The sequence below is a fragment of the Suillus bovinus genome (assembly GCF_016758785.1).
Source record: "Suillus bovinus strain UH-Sbo-P2 chromosome Unknown EDB93scaffold_79, whole genome shotgun sequence".
In the NCBI taxonomy this organism is placed as follows: domain Eukaryota; kingdom Fungi; phylum Basidiomycota; class Agaricomycetes; order Boletales; family Suillaceae; genus Suillus; species Suillus bovinus.
Window position 1 is genome coordinate 115,519 of NW_024542135.1, and position 19,142 is coordinate 134,660.

The 19,142-nt window shown below is 47.7% G+C and overlaps 9 protein-coding genes across 9 annotated transcripts; 7 read left to right on the forward strand and 2 right to left on the reverse strand.

The window, feature by feature from the left end:
- The first annotated feature begins 723 nt into the window (after window positions 1-723).
- EDB93DRAFT_862090 (uncharacterized protein) lies at window positions 724-2,057 on the forward strand. Its single transcript, XM_041457729.1, has 5 exons — window positions 724-911; window positions 965-1,005; window positions 1,066-1,151; window positions 1,206-1,280; window positions 1,337-2,057. Exons 1-5 carry the CDS (start codon window positions 738-740, stop codon window positions 1,840-1,842), a joined length of 882 nt encoding a protein of 293 aa, XP_041303246.1. The 5' UTR covers window positions 724-737; the 3' UTR covers window positions 1,843-2,057.
- A 379-nt stretch (window positions 2,058-2,436) lies between these two features.
- On the reverse strand, window positions 2,437-5,462 carry EDB93DRAFT_861721 (acyl-CoA dehydrogenase/oxidase). Its single transcript, XM_041457726.1, has 19 exons — window positions 5,230-5,462; window positions 5,151-5,171; window positions 5,008-5,098; window positions 4,753-4,955; window positions 4,636-4,701; window positions 4,533-4,585; window positions 4,391-4,478; window positions 4,322-4,339; window positions 4,221-4,272; window positions 3,940-4,171; window positions 3,868-3,879; window positions 3,793-3,817; window positions 3,569-3,738; window positions 3,442-3,519; window positions 3,252-3,390; window positions 3,164-3,195; window positions 2,987-3,107; window positions 2,886-2,925; window positions 2,437-2,829 (listed from the first exon to the last, which is right to left on the reverse strand). Exons 1-19 carry the CDS (start codon window positions 5,275-5,277, stop codon window positions 2,759-2,761), a joined length of 1,560 nt encoding a protein of 519 aa, XP_041303247.1. The 5' UTR covers window positions 5,278-5,462; the 3' UTR covers window positions 2,437-2,758.
- A 3,666-nt stretch (window positions 5,463-9,128) lies between these two features.
- EDB93DRAFT_1055631 (uncharacterized protein) lies at window positions 9,129-9,461 on the forward strand (the record flags this gene model as incomplete). Its single annotated transcript, XM_041444749.1, has 3 exons — window positions 9,129-9,155; window positions 9,218-9,328; window positions 9,393-9,461. Coding segments are annotated over 3 exons (207 nt in total), but the record flags the coding sequence as incomplete, so codon positions are not given.
- Window positions 9,462-9,654: 193 nt separating this feature from the next.
- On the reverse strand, window positions 9,655-11,717 carry EDB93DRAFT_1307039 (uncharacterized protein; the record flags this gene model as incomplete). Its single annotated transcript, XM_041454763.1, has 8 exons — window positions 9,655-10,459; window positions 10,516-10,619; window positions 10,678-10,807; window positions 10,866-11,048; window positions 11,102-11,283; window positions 11,429-11,501; window positions 11,571-11,645; window positions 11,700-11,717. The coding sequence occupies 8 exons, from the start codon at window positions 11,715-11,717 to the stop codon at window positions 10,055-10,057; spliced, it is 1,170 nt and encodes a 389-aa protein (XP_041303249.1). The 3' UTR covers window positions 9,655-10,054.
- Window positions 11,657-13,266, forward strand: EDB93DRAFT_862581 (uncharacterized protein). Its single transcript, XM_041457730.1, has 2 exons — window positions 11,657-13,158; window positions 13,215-13,266. The coding sequence occupies exon 1, from the start codon at window positions 11,999-12,001 to the stop codon at window positions 13,127-13,129; it is 1,131 nt and encodes a 376-aa protein (XP_041303250.1). The 5' UTR covers window positions 11,657-11,998; the 3' UTR covers window positions 13,130-13,158; window positions 13,215-13,266.
- A 593-nt stretch (window positions 13,267-13,859) lies between these two features.
- EDB93DRAFT_1093167 (uncharacterized protein) lies at window positions 13,860-14,090 on the forward strand (the record flags this gene model as incomplete). The annotated part of the gene is made up of 1 exon (XM_041446490.1): window positions 13,860-14,090. A coding segment is annotated over one exon (231 nt), but the record flags the coding sequence as incomplete, so codon positions are not given.
- A 259-nt stretch (window positions 14,091-14,349) lies between these two features.
- Window positions 14,350-15,534, forward strand: EDB93DRAFT_1093166 (cyclin-like protein; the record flags this gene model as incomplete). The annotated part of the gene is made up of 3 exons (XM_041446489.1): window positions 14,350-14,640; window positions 14,693-15,232; window positions 15,343-15,534. The coding sequence occupies 3 exons, from the start codon at window positions 14,350-14,352 to the stop codon at window positions 15,532-15,534; spliced, it is 1,023 nt and encodes a 340-aa protein (XP_041303252.1).
- Window positions 15,535-15,645: 111 nt separating this feature from the next.
- On the forward strand, window positions 15,646-16,586 carry EDB93DRAFT_862066 (uncharacterized protein). The gene has a single exon (XM_041457728.1). It carries the CDS (start codon window positions 15,757-15,759, stop codon window positions 16,288-16,290), a length of 534 nt encoding a protein of 177 aa, XP_041303253.1. The 5' UTR covers window positions 15,646-15,756; the 3' UTR covers window positions 16,291-16,586.
- Window positions 16,300-19,140, forward strand: EDB93DRAFT_1174086 (peroxisomal hydratase-dehydrogenase-epimerase). Its single transcript, XM_041450442.1, has 15 exons — window positions 16,300-16,496; window positions 16,552-16,646; window positions 16,705-16,831; window positions 16,884-17,032; window positions 17,081-17,253; window positions 17,306-17,467; window positions 17,517-17,563; window positions 17,621-17,651; window positions 17,706-17,907; window positions 17,959-18,152; window positions 18,205-18,283; window positions 18,340-18,362; window positions 18,417-18,569; window positions 18,627-18,822; window positions 18,874-19,140. The coding sequence occupies exons 1-15, from the start codon at window positions 16,426-16,428 to the stop codon at window positions 19,014-19,016; spliced, it is 1,845 nt and encodes a 614-aa protein (XP_041303254.1). The 5' UTR covers window positions 16,300-16,425; the 3' UTR covers window positions 19,017-19,140.
- The last annotated feature ends 2 nt before the right edge of the window (window positions 19,141-19,142 follow it).

Genomic DNA, 19,142 nt, shown 5'->3' on the forward strand with positions numbered 1-19,142 from the left:
TTTAGAAGGCTGGCATATGTACATTCAGGACAGATTACGTCAGGTTACTGTTCGCTGCTGCAAGCCAAGGCGAAAGCTAATCTCTTCCTGCCTCTTTGGCCCGGCTTTCCCTCCGAATTTTAGCGATCTGATCAATTTGTTATTTGAAGAATTGTATTGCCTGGCAGCCATCATAATTCATGATTAGGTTACAGCCTGGTATAGTGAGTACTTCGAGCTCTTTCACAGGAATGGGAACGTACAAATTCATATTCCACTTCAAGTTATTTGTACCCATCTATCTGAATCGTTCCAGAACCTTCGGCTCCCTCCTCTGTCGCTGCACTTTTACAAATGACAGATCGTGGTCATCCACTGTTGCACCATCCATGCTTCATAGCACATTCGATTTCGTGCCGCGGATACGAATAGCTATACCTTTGAAAGCTCCTCTCACTCTTCGCATTGAACGCGTATCGCGGTATTCAGAAAAAAATATCTTACATATGCACTCACCATTTGTACGTACTTATTGATCAGTCTCAACAATCGCCCTCAGGCCCCTGTTGGATAAAGACAGCTTGCTTTACCCATATAGGGTGCCCCCCAGCAATTTGACCTCAAGTACTAGAAACTGATGAAAGGGTCGGTTTTGAGTTTTGTAGGGTCAAATTCTATGCTTCGAGACAAGACAAAGAGGTAAAAGTAGGCCTGCAGGTAAATTTTATCATTCACTTTCTCTCCTTCATCTCTTGCTCATGCCTCGCGACATCAGACCTCTCGTAAAACCAATAATTCCATTGTTCCCCTTGGATGATTCATTATATCGTCTAGACGCTGAGGAGATTGCCTTCCTCAGGAGACAGACTGGCATCCAAGATGAAGTAGCCCTGAAGACACATATAATTGAAGTGCAAGAGGAAGCATACAAGGTGCTCTGCGGTTTGTCTGAAGACCGGTTGAATATACTTATCGCAAATTATAGGTAGCTCCCTATGCTTGTATTCGAGGATTTGATTTCTTGCGGTGAGTGGTAACCTAGACTCACGAGGAGAATAGTTACTCACGTTCGTGACGTCGTCGTAGCCAAAACATGTCTAAACTACATATTTACGACCACATTTTGAAGCGTGGTTCTGCAGGAGCGATATTACTCGATGTCGGTTCTTGTCGTAAGTAGACGATACCACTAAATCTTGCACGTCCCTCCTAATTTACTTTCGCAGTTGGTGCCGATGCTAGAAAGGCAGTTGAAGATGGATTTCCGGCACATAACATCGTCACTTCTGACATCAAAGAAGGTTGGTTTCTTCAAAATCTCTTCTCCCTGGCACTAACAAAATATTTTGGATGATAGCATTCTCTGAGTTAGGACACAAACTCTTCAAATCGAGCTCGGAACCAATCTTATTTATACCAGGCGACATATTTGACCCCGCATTTCTATCAATTTCGCGTCCAGCTAGCTCTGTCCCAGGGTGTGCGATGCCGGACATTCAGACGCTGCGATCGTTAAACGACCTCCACGGTCGCGTCGGTGTCATACACGCTTCTAAACTATTTCATCTATTCGATGAGGAGAAGCAACTTGAACTTGCTCGCGCCTTGGGAGGCTTGCTATCCTGCGAATCTGGCTCCACAATCTGTGGCACTCACGCAGTTGCATTGGAGAAAGGCATCGTTCGTCGCACAGTGCTAGGCATCGAAATTTCCTACTTTTGCCACTCCAAAGAAACTTGGACTAGTTTGTGGGATGGCGTCGTGTTTGAAAATGGTCATGTAAATGTCGAGACGACAACATCGACCGTTGATGTAGGCGGCATTGCTTTTTGTCTTTTACATTGGTCTGTCACGAGACTCTGAGGATTTTGTCTATTCAGAGCATACCCATTTACGTAAGTGCGGGTACCGTAGTAACCGGTACCGAACTCGGATCAGACTTGGACCAGACTTACCTTCTATTTACTACTACTATGTAGTACTAACCTAGTACTCAACAAAGTACTGTTAGAAACAACACACTTCAATGACACACAGTACCATGCATCGCCGACTCATGAGCACTCACACGTTCTCTGAATCAAGAATGGCCAGTAATTCATGAATTCCATCTTACCATAATCCTGGGCCGTAGGAGCACTCAGACCTTTTTTGGCCGACATCGCCAGCTCCTTCTAGTTCGATGGGAGTCCCTGCCAGTGCGAGTAATGATTGTTGCTCTTGTCCCTCTGTGGTCTAATGAGGTTGATCAAGCGACGTGCATCCGTGCCCATCTCACGAGGTAGGCCATGAGGATAAGGCTTCCCATCAAGTCTCCTGGACCTTACGACTCAGGAGTGAGGACGTTATTTCGTGCAGGGGACCACAGATAGGGCGACATCGGGGGAAGTCTGAATGATCGCCACCTTGCTAAAAGACGACAGCTCTGAATTCTTGTATGCACCTGTAAGTTATACATGCTAATATTGCTCGATAGCCGACCTCAAGGCCCTTACTATCTCAGCATGATGTACAACCTGATCTAGAGGAACTTGCAAGATTCGGAGTGGCAGCCAATGTCAAAGTGAAAGGTCAGATTGACACGGAGATGAAATACAACGGAAATTAAGCAGAACGATCAGGCCTTTGGACGCGGATAGACGGATAGATGGGTCTATTGTCAAGCCAAATAACAACGATGATGCAAGATGGTCGAGTTTCAATGTAATAAAAATACAATCGAAAAAGTCAAGGGCCTCCGAGGCACAGCTAAGCTGCGCACACGCTCATGAAGACATGATTACAAGCGAGCGTTCTTAGGCATCTGTCGAATTGCCTGTCTCACTCCGAGGTCGCCGAGTACATCTTCCGCTATGATAATTCAGTTCAAATACCACCTTCGGCCATGACAACGCTGTGACACTAACCTCCGCCGAGAACCGCATCGAAGGGAATCGTGCGATGATACTATCGTGGGCATCATGATCAGTTGATCTCCTTGCACGATAAGACGAAGTAAAATTCTCACATGCTCAATATACTGCCCCATACCGGTCTTTGTGATACCCCGTCCGCCGAATATCTGGACGGCATCGGTTGCTGTTTCTTGGGCACACCTCGTTGTATACATCTTGAGCAGACCGATCGGTCTGCGGAAAATAACGTGTGAGCGAAATGCCACCATGGCGCATAGCTAAGACCATACCCCGCAAGCTTCTGTGCCTGTTCCTTGTAAGTCTGCGTCACGTCGTCCGATGAGTCCCTAATGGTTCAAAAGGATGGAATGAAATTACCATATTGCACATTTGCATAGTTAAATTCTCAAGCCAATTCTGAACACTCTCCGTACGTGAGATCATGGCTGCAATCTTCGATCTTATTACTGCCAGTGAAGACAAGGGTTTGCCAAATGCCTTGCGCTGATTGACCCATCTAGCAGGTGAGGTAGTTGGCTAAAGTTTAAAAAAGAATCGATGAACACACTTTAGGCATTCCTCAACGATCAACCGCTGACCTCTAGCGGAAGAAGCGCACATCACCCACCGCTCGTGATTGAAATTGCTGCATGGCTATATAAGTCTCAATTCATTTTGTTGAAAATGATACACACGAGAGGATGACGAAGATTCCTCCACCCTCGGGTCCGAGGGTGTTTTCCATAGGGACCTTAACATTATCAAATGTGACATAGGCGGTACCAGCTGATGATGAATAGCTCGTTTTGATGGGCTTTGTCTCGACACCTTCCGAGCGTTCTACCAAGATGACTGTAAATCCAGTCTGTGTGGATGGTTACTCAATCATTCCATATTGATAGCGTCAATCATGACTTACATCCGTTTTGCACCCCACAGTGAAGCTAGTCGCAAACGTAAGTCCAGGTAGTACGGCTTCGACTTTTGTACTTACTAGTCGGCAAACCTTGCAACCCAAGTCATGTCAGTAGTATGAACATGAAGATTCCACAGTCACTTCACTCACGTCCCGTTGGTTATCCACTTCTTCGTGCCATTTATGGTCCAATACTTCCCATCTGGACTCTTCGTTGCACGAGTCTGCAGGCCAGCAACATCACTTCCCGAAAACGCCTCAGATATCGCCAGGCAGATGAACTTCTTGCCAGAAAGCACTTCAGGAATGATCTTCGATTTGAGTTCTGGTGATCCAAAGTTCATGATAGGTGGTAACCCTATGACAGCTCCGCTTTGTAGACCTGTACTTCCACTAATTAGGACCGGAATTTAAAATTAGAGATATGTTACCATCGCCGTATCCCCGCTGACCGCAGCGAGATATCTCCTGTATGCAAACAAGCTAAACTAAAAGTTAGAATCTTGGTAATAAAGTCGACTATCACTCTCACCTCATGGAAGTAATCAAACTAAGAGTGTTACAGTCAGAAATGAATGCACATTCAACTAAAGGCCGTTACCTCCTCAGGAGACACGGCACCGCCCATAAGGGTGAGGCCTTTCAAGTGTTTCCCCGGACCAATGCGCATGGCATGTATATTTAGCTCTCTATGAACACCCACGTAAGAATTAGGCGCTTATGTATCAATGAAATGGACAAACGCCATAGCTTTGATTACATGAGCACTCGGCCGTTTGCCGTCTTCCTCATGCAGCTGGGGAATGCACATGCAAATTTGCCTTGGCGGTAATTGGTAGAACTTACCAGTGCATCCGGAGTGATAATGTTATCCACAAACTCTCGCATCGCTGCTTGGAGGCGTCGATGACTCTGTTTTTATGATGAGCATTGAGATCCAAATAGGTCTGCTGTGAATTTCACCTCTTTGAAGTAAGGGCTGTAGTACCCAGCACTGAGCCAGGTAGGCTCTGCATATGGCACATCACTGAGCTTCCCAAGCTCTCGAGAATAAATTACGCTCCTCTCTCCTTCAATGTAACCTATCTGTAAACGAGCATATTGGGGTCGCAAAAGCACTTCATGACGGTGGAGGCCGTAAAACGCCTCAGTGGCGTCCTGACCAGCTGAGGGACTTGTTCAGTTCTTCGGATGCTGAACCACGAAAACAAAATATACCTATGTCCTCTTCTGCGAAAACTGAAGCGCCCCCTGGGTGCAAATCCTTGAAACGAGTGATATTGTACACCTTGCTATCAATAACAATCCACTTTACAGGTGTCAAACGCAGCCAGAACAATAAAGCAGAGTGAAGCTCTTACCAAGTCGTCGGGCTTATTGTGCTGTGTAGTGGTATCTAGGTTAGATGAGGCTCGATACATAGCGTGTTCTATGACGCACCTTTGCCACCTCTTCACAGGTAAACGACTTCAAGTTCTTTGATTCCATGTTATGCTTCAAACTTCAAGCTTCAAGGATGATTGTCTGTGTGCAGGTTGAATGAAATCACATGCAAGTGTGGCATCTGATTCATACTCCGGATCTATCGGTGAGAATTGGGGCACTGCCGCGAGTCAAAGCAAAAGGTTGGTGAATTGATCAAGTACTGTCGCTGACGGTCATTCTATGGTTTTCATTCATTAATGTGTTGGATTCAGTGATCTCGCGAACTCGAACTTCCATTATTTGAAATTAATACCACCGTAAGGTTCACACACTAGTACCCCTGTTCGCTCCTCTTCCCAGAAGTTTTCGAGCCTCGCTCATTCTACACCATGACAACGTTGATTCCAGCCGATGCTTGTGTCAGTCGGACACCTCAGATGCTTGGAGGTGCAGCGATGCAACTTGAGTGACTCGGTTGCGGTCGCGATGGATTAAAACTCTGATTGGTGCTGGCTGCCGAAACATTCGCTGGCATGCGAATCAAGCCGCATTGCGATACTCCTTTTGCGCCACCACTGAACAGCGTGGCAATCGCTGCAGTCATGCCAGCGTTCCAAAACGAAGGAGCCACTCGAGAGTGACGGGAATCGATATAGTACTCAATCACGTCGATTATATCGACAACAACCAGTATGTTAAACACACTTTCCAGAGCACGAGTATCCGCATTTTACTCAAACCCGTAGAGTCAATTTTTGCATGCTCAATGGTCGATAGTATCCTTCATCAGGATGCAGCCAGTTGGGAACGTTCCGGTTCTACATGCAGTAGCCTTCAGGCTTTGTGCTTCAAGCCGCTTGCCAGTGACCCACCCAGCTATCACGCAACGGTAATTTTTGCTGCATATAGGATGTAGCTTGACCTAATATTTAAGTAAATGGCTAGTCATGCATTAGTCGAATTAGCACGCACTTGAAGTCGATCAGTATGACGACGGCCGTCCATCGCCGTGTCTCCCGATTTCGACCCACGTAGTGTCCATGCTTCCTGATGATGATCTATTCATCGGCGTTACAAGAATTCAGGACTTTGTCGGGACTATCTCTCAATCGCCCTTCTTTCCTGATGCAGGTTCGCGACAGGCGTCAGTACTCCGTATCGAAGGTATCACAAGCTACTGCCAAATATTTTTCGTGCATAATAGTGCGTGAGTTCTATTCTCCTCGAGGATGTAATAAGACTGAAAGGGGTAGCGGGGATTCCCCTTGTATTTTTAACTCCAGTCGTTTATTACGACCTAGACTAGCTCTAGACGGATGTCACGGCGTTGAGCTGTCTGAAAACAGATCTGGGAGTTTGACAACTCTTCTATACATGACTAAGGCGTAGTTTGGTATTCCGAACGTCATCTTCCTTGTCCTCAAACCTCGGGCACTGGCTGCCAGTAGCCGAAGCATGGCAAAATTTGCTCATCACGGGTGGAAGCTTTACTGCTCGACAACGACAAGGTGTTTGTATGAGGATTTTCAATTATGCTCATGACCATCACTTCTTAGTAGAGGCTCTGGTTCCGTCTGTGTCCGCTTTCAGACTATCTGGATTGTGCAGAAGACCATTGTCGTGTGGCAATCACTTGTCGGTACCCCGCTGAAGTCGGCAAGACTCTCGTTAGGGTTACCATCTTCAGAATCTATCTCGGCGTTGAGGTGTCAGCTGCATCAACACGTGCTATATCGTTCTGCAGATCGGTGTAGCGCTAGCGATTCTTCCATTGCAATCGTAAGTAAACGGATTCTCAGTATCTGTGAGTCGGTTTCACCACGCTTCTATAGATATGACGAATATCAAGTCTGCAGGGTCGCCTTTCAAGTTACCCCAGACGTCAGATCAAACACTTATTTAATTTCATTAGATGATGCCACTCTTGCAGTCACGTCCGATAGACGATGACATCCTGTGCCCTCTTTTAAAGCGATGCAGGCAGGCTTCCTTGTGTTATATTACGCGAGAATGGGTTCCCGCGAAAGGTTTGCCTTTCTCTCTTCAGCGAAGAGAAGTTGCCGATACCTCATCCACACTCTCGGCCATCTTCTCTCACCTCATGGTGAGTCTGTATGGGTCTTGATTACGCTCGTTCCTACGCGACTGGGCTTCTCTAATATATATTGAGAACTTCTTTTCATATGATGGCTATCGTATCGCACCATTATGCTCTCGTATCTTATGATATCCGAAGTGATATTCTGGTCACGGATTCGTCTGATACATAGGAGCTTTAGATATGGTGCGCTCGCCCGTTATGTCTCTGAAATTTGGAGTGGAATCTTACTTGCAGATGCAGAGGGTTTTGTTGCGTGGTCAGAAGCTACTTCACAAATATGGAAGATTCACTTTTCTCGAAGCACTTGATATTTTGGAGTGTTTATGATAGTTTGAGTTTGTCCGAGTCTAGAGTCCTGACGCTGCCATGATATCGATGGCACGAGACTGTGTTATACAAGCAAGTGAACACTCCGGTATCTTTTTTCTTAAAAAAAAAAAAGATCACATTATTGCCCTATTGAGACAACTCCAGGCAGGACATCACAGACAGGACCCCAGTGTCCTTTCGCATCCCCCGAGTCCTCTAACACGCGTGAGAAGGTGCGAGGTGTATAATTGACGCATTCGTCGCGCTGATCTTCTATCACCCCCAGCTTCGCATTACAGAGTGGGATTATCCCCGCCTCGCCTTGCGAATCACAGTATCCTTGGAGCCCAATCACTACCCGTGCGTGGCATATGATATGGGTTTTATCCAGTGTATAACTGAAGCGAGGCCCTTGATCCGAGAATAACTTTGTACAGCATTTTCGTCTGACATCAGAATTTGCCCCGGGCCTAAGTTGTTCCTCGATGACACGCTCAAATTTTATGGACACCTCTACTGAATGTGTTACATGAAGGGTTTGTAGTCTCGGTTTGTTCCTGTTCCTATCTACATGTTGCCCCATTGAACACGGTGGCACTACGCCACGTCTCGTTTGGATTGGACCATACTATGTCAGGTGTTATTCGAGGGACTACCTCTAAGTCCCTGGGCCTGATGATTGTCTGAGTGTGAATCTATTCGTCCGTCGAGTCGACACATCAAAATCTTATTTAATTCCTGTCCGCGTTGTCCGCCCAGTAACAGTAGTTATCAGCGCCAGTAGTCCTTAGATACTGCCTTGATGATCTAAGCGTGCCAAGGTACTACAGCAGCTCTAAAGACGACATCCTGCATGTTGTGAGCATGTTCGATCGATCATGGGTATAATTTTCTTCTCTGGATCTGCGGGTTTACGGCAGTCACTGGCCTTGTACAAATGTCGTGATGAAACCGGCCAAGAAGGAGCGCTTTCCGAAGTGCGGAAGCGGTGAAACGGCTGGATGGTGGCTGCGTCGTGTTCTTAGGACCCTTGGCAACTTGTAAGTAAACCACGAAGGTTGTGCCAAATCTACGATCACTTTGGCCTCATGCTGGCCGGTTCTTCATCACCATTTCCGTACTACCCTTATCAAGAACTGCGAGTCTAAATCGTAGTGTCATCCCGTGGACAGATGTGATCATGCAGCCAGGTGCGCCAGTCACAAAGCTCCGGCTGCTCAACCATGCCATGGTTCGATATGCGCTCCCACGATTACTTCGTAAATGGGTTTCCGCTGCACCGAAGATGCCTTACCATATGCATCCAATCGTATTGGTCAATCGGCCGGTGTGCGTATAAAAGCATACCACGTCAATCCGAGTCAAACTCAATCCTCACTACCATTCCGCGTTCGTCTTTCATCCATACCCCCACTACATACTTCAAAATGTGCAGCATGGAATGGTGTGTTTCAGTCCTACACAAAGTCATCTTCGTCAATGACCAATGTCTCTTCGTACTAGCTTCGGTGATCAGTACAGAGGATGTGGGGTGCGTTATTCCGAACTTTCAGCGAGCCTTGACCTCTTGACAACCGCCATCGCACCATTTAGCATTACGTCCGAATCTATCAGACTGGAATTACATACGATTGTGCCCGGCCGAATTGCAAACTAAGTGCAGCACATATGCACAAAACTGCCAAGAACTGCGGCTGCAACACGGTGCGAAAAAACGCGTCTCCTCCTGATATTGACCAGTCTTCTTATGGATATTACTCGCTTCCAGGAATTTTCTGATCACCGCAGAGTTCGCAACCTATTCCAAACAAAATGCGAAGCTTGTCTGGAGTACGAGGGTGGTTCGGATGGATACGGCCACCGAACGGGACGTCATTACTGATTCGTCAGCATACAGCTACCATACTTCTGTGGTGCTTGTCATCGCCTCTACTTGCCATCCGCCATAGTACTGCATTCGCCACTAATTATGATATCCCCCACTCGGACACTTGACTGCTAGTTGCTGTGCTATTAGCTGTGTTCATCGCATCTGTCGAAAGGCGCTACTCACTCACAGTGACGATTGAATTCTTACGGCACAGTTAGCATCTTTGAGAGTCCTTTCATTTGTAGAGATAGCTCCACATCTTTATACAGAAAAGGGGTTAATGATGTCGATCCATCAAACGGAAGTCATGGTATATTCAATACCCCAAGAAAGTGGCACGCCTTAGGGGCATGGCCATTGAGGGGCCTGGAGAAACATATTAGGAATTTGTCATTAGAATCGTACTCACTACGAAATAAGAACACAGCGACGACGACATGTTCAGGGTATCCGAAATACCAATAATCAGTCCTACGGTCAGTTTGCCACCGACGAGGAAAACTATCTACCCATTGGCATGTTCGGTTTCTCGGAGACCGGGATAAAAACGAGGATAGGGATTAGAAACGCTTCCCCCCTCGTTTCAGCGGCTGTCTCGTCCCTCGCTTAGCGGCAGCTCCGCTCTTGATTGCTGCTGCGTGTCGTTTGCGCTCTTCCTCGCTATCGTCGTCATCTGAACCCTGAGGCCTGAGCTTCTTATTTGGACGCATGAGCGAGGGATCGGACTCTGATGCGGGGACTTTTGTCCGACTGCGGCTGCGGCCGGGCAGGGCCGGGGAGCCGTCCTTAGATAGGCTAGCCGAAGGAGGCCGCCCTGAGACGCGGCGCTGATTGCTGGGGGTGGGAGAAGCGAGTAGGGTCCGTTGCTTTGGCGCAGCCCCTTCAGACTCGGACTCAGTGGCAGAATCTTCCTGCTGTGGCATTTTAGGAGGCGTGGGCGCTTGCAGAGGCTCCATGTCGTAATCCTGGACCAGACATTGCTTAGCTCAGGGTGAATAAATCTTCGATCCAAGAAACCTACATGGAGTCCGTGCTCTGTATCTCGGGCTGTTATTTTGGGCGATGAAACTTTATCTGCGGTGAGCGCGCGAAGGTCCGGAGTTCCCGTGTCAATAATTATCGCAGCTTTCGAAAAAAAGTCCGTGTCAGACCAGGGTAGTGATGAGCATCGATCAACACTTACGAAGTTCAGGTAAGAAGTTGAACATGGCCGTCATACGACGAAGGGTCGTCGCCACGCGCGGCTTCGATAGCGCGTTCCTAATATGTGTGTCAACCGTCCTCCTCGCAGTACGACCAACTTTATCGGTCGCCTAAGCACAACGTAAACCGTTGCAAATGGACAGAGCAGTGACAAAAGTATAGACAGACCTTCTCGAGATCCCCCGGCGTAAGATCACCCAAAACATCAGAGGACGAGAACGCGAGGTGATTAACACTTATGAGGGGCATGATGAGATGTTTTGATATGATTTCAGCAGATAATTTGGGCCCAAGAAAGATGGGTTCCCACCGCCACTTCCAGTTGCTGCATTCTAACTCAAGTGCCAAGTCCTATGAGAACGTGTCAGGCGTATCAAATCTCGACAACTAGTTGATAAGGTTACCCCAAGGGAAGGTTTTTCCAGCTCCAACGTGAGCCCCAGAAAGCCACCGAGTGAGTGCGCGTTACCTAGGAGCGTTAGGTGACGGTCTCGCCAAGATTCTTCTTCATCCGTATCCGGGAAAGGAGAAATGGAGAGCTTGTTACACGTGCGCCACCGGCGGGCAAACTGATTACTCGTCAGGACTATTGATATTCAGATTTGATGAGTGGCGTAAATTGAATCGATCAGTACGATGGGTGCATTTCAGCATGATCGGGTTTGATGGTGGATTTGGTGGACGTGGTTTGTGAGTTATTCATTCATCTCGGTGACTACAAAGGAACTCACCCTCGGCCCACGCAGTTTTGGTGTCGGTGACGAGTATGCAAGCGGTTAGATCGACTGAAGAGCAGGAAAATTTCTGTGAAACCACCGTACATGTCGGAGCAGTTATTTCACATGCAACTCAAGATTCTGAGCAGGCACACACAAAAAGATAAGGCGTGGAAGTCTGCGAGTCAACTTTGACCAACCATTCTTTGGCGAGGAGCGCCTTGGAGTGGTCCTACATGCGATTGAGACATGGGGGGTTTTTGACTGCGAAAGGAATTATACGTACTTCTGTAAATGATTCCATGCGTTCGCAATGCTACAAGAAATAAGCGAAGTAGCCTAATGCGCGGCGCCGGTTTAGATAACGCACAAGACGTGGTGCGGTCTCCTAAAGTTCACAAGCGTAATGACCCTAGAGCATGGTGTAACTAAAGTAAACTGCTAACATCGGAGTTCGAATTTATTATTTCTCGCATTCACCTCCAACTCCCAAGCACCAAAATTTACGTTCACGAATGCCAACGAACTGATTGAAGATAGTGAAAGTGAGAGGACTGCACTATTAGACGCCAAGGACCCGTGGAGATGGAAGACGGAGAGGTGAGCGGTACAAATCACACTCATGCAGAAACAGGCTACGATCCTGCATACGAATGGCCTGGCTATACAGAAGTCCCACAGCCTACTACGGTCCTGAATGAATCTCTTTCATCAACTTTCAAGCCATGGTCTCTGCTTCGTTTGCTTGTGCAAACTAGCTCCGTCCTTCCAAGGGCCCAACGTCTTGTAGTGCTAGATGAGCACAAAGAAGTGCAGTTTGGGAGAGATGTTGCTCTAGCCGGAAGCGGAACTCCTCGTGTGAGGTTGAAAGAAATGGCGGTTTCCAAATTACACGCGACGACGTTTTGGGATGCCGGAAGGCGAGAGTGGGCAGTTGTGGACATGGGTTCCAAGCATGGGTCGTTTTTACGTCCTGGTGGATATTCTGGTCCGACCGTGAACGTGGGTGAAGATTTAGGGATCAGGCTTTCCCCCTCACGAGTAGCCAGCTTTCCACGCGCATTAAAGCACAAAGACGCATTGACAATTGGAAGCACCACGTTTGTGGTGCATATCCATTCTGACCGCATGTCATGTGAAGGATGTGTGTCAAGCGGGAGTGGCGATGATATCGTTCCTCTTTTCCCTGTTTCGAAAGGCGTTAAACGGTCAAGAGAGGAAGTGGATTCAACACCTTTGGAAGGGAAAGATGCCAAGAAAGCGCTGACCATGCTGAAACGGACGCTTTTATCTCGTCACGATACAGCGAGGTCATCGGCATCCACCCAGTCCTCCAGCTATGTGGACCGTTCCGCAAAGAGACGAGCACTATTCCCCAGTTCGCCGCTGGACCCTCCAGGTGTACCCAGTCCTAGAAGCGATTCGCCATGCGTTACTCCATCCGGTTCTGCCCCCACACCTGAAACCCCTGCAACTCCCCAGCCACTGCCGGAATCGAACATTGGGCGTCAGCTGCTGATGAAGCAGGGTTGGCAGCCAGGAACGGTTCTAGGCTCACAGGAAAATGCATCAGGGTTGGTCGAACCATTGGAAGTCAGCGCAACTTCAAACAGGTCGGGGCTAGGCATGCCGGAGAAGGCGCCTACTTTCTCAAGCGCTGACTGGAGGGAGAGTGGGAAGCAAAAGCGGTGGGCCGACATGATAGATAAGAAGTGAACAATAAATTGGAAGCATAATTCAGTTCGGCAAGTTTTTGCTTCCATTGTACAGAACCGATACTAACGTAAGAGTTGTGTTGTAGGTTTAGCCTCGACTGATTTTTTTTAATCTCACAAACATGCGTTTGTAAGGCTGTAGATGACAAACGCTCATAAGTACGGCGTGACTCCCCACATGATAGCCACGCTAGCACTGCATCGCTCACGTTGACATGTCATGGAAGCTGGGCTACTAGTACATAGATCGGACTTTTGCCTTCTTTGTCTGATGGAAAAGCATCGTGTACGTTTGTATCATTAGTACGTACAAAGGTGTGAAAAGCACGCGTCGCGACACGAGCGCGACGCGACTGTTTTGAATTGTTTTTGAAGTCACGTGTGTGGTTCGCGTCGTACGCGATGGACTGAATTTGAACTTGAACAATTTGAAGGTTGTTTTGAACACAACCAAGTCGCTTCGCTGGTGGCTGACTTGTTCTTTCAATTTGCATTTGGTTCACTTCTTTCTTCTTCAACCACGACACGACTGAAACCTTGGTCAAGTTTGCAGTAGGGCAATTCTCTCTCTTCTCTTCACAATCTCTTCTGTATCTTTCCACTGCCCACTGCTCTAGCCGCTCGCAACACAGTCGCCTTGTATTTCAATTTACATCATGGCCAACAACACTCGCGTATGTAGTCTATTCTCAGTTTTTTCCAACTTTGATGGCTGATCACGAAGATCCATCGCACAGCTTCAGAATCGTCGCATCGGCGTCACGCGCAAGAATGCAGATGAAAATGCCACCAGCAAGCACTCTCGTCAGACGTCTACCCAGGGAGTCGCAACTCGCGCCTCTGTCGTCCTGAACGGCCTAAAGGGTGGCCCGCAACGCCCAGCGCTTGGTGAGGTCACCACTACCGCGGTTAACCGCAAGGTTTGTCACGTCCTTCAATTTTCACCTTTCCCGGCGTTCTGAGGTTATGCGACTTCAGGACGTTGTTGGTAAAGGCAAGGATATTGTGAAAGATGACTCGGGACTCAAGCGTACACGGTCGTCTTCGCTCGCAGCTGCCACTGGACCACAACGCGTCCCTCTCGGGCCAGGTCGCACAGAGAGCGTCGCACAACGCCCTGCTGCACGTGTATCACGGCCATCCGTCTTCAAACGCGCATCGCGGCAGGAACCCGCTGTACCAGTAGTCATTCCAGTTGAACAAGAAGAGAAGGAGAACGATATGGATGTGGAAGATATCCAGGAGGACCCTGAGCTCAGTATCATAAATGAGAAAGAGGTCGATGAAATGGTGGGTGTACAAGAACAAGTTACTCCAGAGCAAGACAAATCCACCGTTGCGGTTGCGAAGTCGCCCCGTATATGGCCTGACGTGGATACCGAGCGTGCCATGAGACATTATCGAGAGATCGCAGAGATCCAGGAGACGTTTGAAGATGAAGTCGACTATCTCGACACAACCATGGTCTCAGAATACTCGGACGAAATTTTTAAATATATGAACGACCTGGAAGTACGTCTTGTTTGTTTGCCTTGTTTTTGGATGTACTGACCATGATTTTCAGGACGATGTGATGCCGAATCCTGATTATATGGATGGTCAGAACGAAATCACCTGGGCAATGCGCCAAACATTGGTCGACTGGCTCCTCCAAGTACACCTGCGCTGGCATATGTTACCAGAGACGCTTTGGATCGCGATAAATATCGTCGATCGTTTCCTCACGAGACGCGTCGTGTCCCTAGTTAAGCTTCAGCTTGTCGGCGTTACTGCCATGTTCATCGCCGCCAAGTACGAAGAAATCCTCGCTCCCAGCGTCGACGAATTCGTCTTCATTACTGAGAACGGCTACACGAAGGAGGAGATCCTCAAGGGCGAGCGCATCGTACTGCAAACGCTCGACTTCAAGATCTCGCAATACTGCTCACCCTACAGCTGGATGCGCCGTATCAGCAAGGCCGATAACTATGACATCCAAACAAGGACGCTCGGCAAATTCTTGACGGAGGTGACACTCCTAGATCACAGATTTTTGCGGTGTAAACCGAGTCTCATTGCTGCGGTGGGGATGTACAGTGCTAGGAGGATGTTGGGAGGTGATTGGGTGAGTACCGCCTCTTATGTTGGCTTTTGTGTATGGGCACGATGCAAACGCGTGTCCATGATGGCTGTGGATCATGTGACTGACTTTTTGTTTGTGATTTCCTTTTTTAGAATGAGTCATTTGTGTTCCACTCAAGCTTTGTCGCGGAGCACCTCGAGCCCGGACACCAATGGATATGTGAGAAACTACTCGAAGACAACTTCGCGAGCCAGTACGTCTGCCAGAAATATGCCAACAAGAAGTTCCTGAAGGCGTCACTGTTTGCAATCGAGTGGGCGAAATCGAACGTGGATGAAGCCTAGGACTGGCGTAGTTGATGCCCTGTGGCTAGATATAACTCCCAGGCCACGGCTTGAATATTCCTCGTCCAAAAGTTCATGGGCTCCCGATCTGCCTGCATCTCATCTCATTCTATGCTTGACATACTGTTTCACTCTGGCATCATTGCAATCTCAATTGTCTGATTACGCATTCCACCCAGCCATGTCTCTTATTATGTCTTTCTCGCTCTGCTCTGCTCTCCCATGCATCCCGTTTCTCAGCATCTCCACCTCGTTTCATTATTATTTTTCATATCATCTCCCTATCACTTTCGCACTCCATTACTGTGCCCATCGTCGAAACGCATCGTATTCGTAATTAAGTTTACATGTCCGTTTTGCCTATCACACTCTAGCAGTCATCAACCATCCCATGCCGCTGCATACTGTCCTCTCTGTTTCCTCCCTTGCTTTGCACTTTATTTGCTATTGTCCTTATTTTTCAATTCACTTCACAGTTATTTGCACAGTTGCATTCTCTATTTTCAAAATTATCCCCGCTGGCGTTTGTCGGCATTTATTCCACGCTGCTCTTCTGCACTGCGGCATTGTTCATCTATCGATTTATATATTTCCAGCGATCTCGATTTGTCAACAGGCTTCTTAATTTTTAGTTGGTCTTGGTTAGCCTGCGTGGACAGTATATACTTGCTCGTGTATGCTGCGCGGGGCGCATCTCATCAATCTCATTCCTCAATATACAACATTATTTATGCATCTATCTTGTCCATTGCATGAGGTCGTGGCGTCGGGTGTGCCGGTTCAAAGACAGATTTCACGTGATTGTATGTCAGCTCCTAGTAGGTTGATGTGCACACGTACGTATCTCTTGAAGCATTACGTTCCACGTTTTCCTCTTGTCATAACACTTGAATGATAATGTCTCTATCGTTCAAAGGTCAAACAGTTGTAGTGACTGGTGCAGGTGGCGGACTCGGGAGAGCGTAAGTAATCTGTCCATCTCCTTCCGGGCCGCTGTGACTAACATGAGTGGGGCAGGTACTCATTGTTATTTGCATCGCGTGGTGCGAACGTCGTTGTAAATGACTTCAACGCAGAAGCTGCACAGAAGGTTGTGGATGATATAAAGAAAGGTGTGTTCATTCATTCGTTTGTTCCGGCCCGGAGATGTGATATCACGTTGGACTGTAGCTGGTGGCAGCGCCATTGCAAACACCTCTTCTGTGACTGATGGCGCTGCGGTGATTCAGAGCGCTATAAGTGCTTTTGGGGGTGTATCAATTCTCATCAACAATGCGGGTATTCTGAGGGATAGAGGGTTGGTTATGACTTGGTAAGGTAGTTTGGAAGTGCTAATCTGGGATTGGCAGGTTCAAGAACATGACGGATGCTGAGTTTGATCAAGTCATCTCTGTGCATGTCAAGGGTGCATTCTCGTGTACGAAAGCTGCTTGGCCGCACTTCAGGAATCAGAAGTTCGGGCGCATCATCAACACTACTAGTTCAGCTGGTATTTACGGTGAGTTTTCGTGTGACTGTATGTGCGTCATCTTAGAGTTTTGTACAGGGAACTTTGGCCAGGCAAACTACAGTGCTGCTAAAATGGCTTTAATTGGATTCACGAAGTCATTGGCACGAGAAGGTGCAAAATATAATATCAGCGCTGTCGCTATTGCGCCTGTTGCCGCATCAGCTATGACTGCAACAATCATGTCTCCGGAGATGCTCGCAAATCTGAAGGTTTATGAATTTCAGGAGCATTATTCATTCATGCATTAATCTTGTTTGACAGCCAGAATTTGTGGCGCCTTTCGTTGCTGCTGTGTGCCATCCCGACGGACCGGACCCCTCTGGCAGAGTGTTTGAGGTTGGCGCTGGATTTATTGCAGAGCTTCGATGGGAACGCAGCAAAGGCACCGTCTGGAAGACAGACGATACTTTCACTCCTTCAGCTGTCAGTCGCTTAGATATATGCATCCTGCAGTAGCTGACTTCAATTGCAGGTCAAGCTCAAGTGGTCAGAAGTGACCGATTTCTCGGACCCAAGGCAGTAAGGACGTTTAGTTATGGTAGAAATTCTTGGTTCAATCAATTTTCTTTCTCACAGCCCAGAGTCTGTGTCCGATGTCGATAGCCCTGTACGCAACAAAACCAAATTGTCCCGGATATCTTCTGATTGTTTTGTTCCCTAGCTCGAACTTGCTTCTACGATGCCTCCGAACCCCCAATCGGCACCACCGGTCCGATTCGACAATAAGACTGTCATCATCACGGGTGCTGGCGCCGGTCTTGGACGTGCATATGCACTCATGTACGCGCGCCTTGGCGCAAATGTGGTTGTCAACGACGTCAGTGAGAAAGGAGCACATGCAGTGTGCTCTGAAATCAAGTCGGGTAGGTTGCCATTTTCATTCAATGTTTCCAGTTTGATGCGAGCTTTCACAGCTGGGGGCAAAGCAGTTCCTGCAGTTTGCTCGGCAGAAGATGGCGAGGCCATTGTCAAGACAGCTCTGGACACATTTGGAGGCGTACATGTCCTTGTAGCGAATGCTGGTGTCCTGAGAGACCGCTCATTCACTGCCATGTCCGAGCAGGAGTGGGATCTTGTCATGACGGTGCATCTGCGCGGTACATATAAGGTATCGCTCACGCCTTCAAATGACTATTTGATGTTGGCTGATATCGGTCAAGTGCGCCAAAGCTGTTTGGCCTATTTTCCAGAAGCAGAAATATGGTCGTATTGTTACGACCTGTTCGCAAGTCGGTATTTGTACGTTTCGTTTATTTTGAGTATATGTATGTCTCTCATCAGCCGTTTGTCTGCAGACGGTAACTTTGGCCAGACGAATGCAAGGCATTTCTTCTAATTTCTTAATGCGAGTATTGATGGCCATAAAATACAGTATTCGTCAGCCAAGGCTGCTATCATGAGTTTCACTAAAACGCTTGGCTTTGAAGGCCGTAAATACAACATCTTGAGCAATGTCATTGCTCCCTCTGCGGGCACTGCCATGACGATGACCGTTTGGCCACAAGAAATGGTCGATGCATACAAGGTCTCACTTTTTACTTTTTACTTGTTAGATATCTCATTCATCCTGCCTTTCCTGCAGCCCGATTACATTGCACCAATCGTCGGCTACCTGACAAGCGAAGCAAACACCGAGACGACAGGACAATTGTTTGAGATTTCTGGTGGATGGGCGGCGCAGACTCGGTGGCAGCGTACTGGCGGCTACGGGTTCCCTGCCAACAAAGTGCTCACACCGGAAGATGTGATATCCAAATGGGACGTTTTCACCAACTTTGGTGCGTACACGAAATCACTTCTGGAACAGGATACTGATGTACGCCCTGTAGATGATGGTCGCGCTACACACCCTGCTACTTCAGCTGAAGGTATGCAACAAATAATGGGCAACTTTGAGAACAAGGTGTCGGTCATGGAGACTGTGAAGGATGTCGTGAGAGATGCTGGAAAGGCGTTGAAGGCTAAGTTGTAGGAGTTTTTGGAACTGTATCTATTATTTTGCGTACACGATATGCACACGTAGGGTCAATGCATTTATTTAGCTTGCGCATAAATTAAATATTCATTCAGCCACTGGAATGTATGCGCAGCTTGAGGA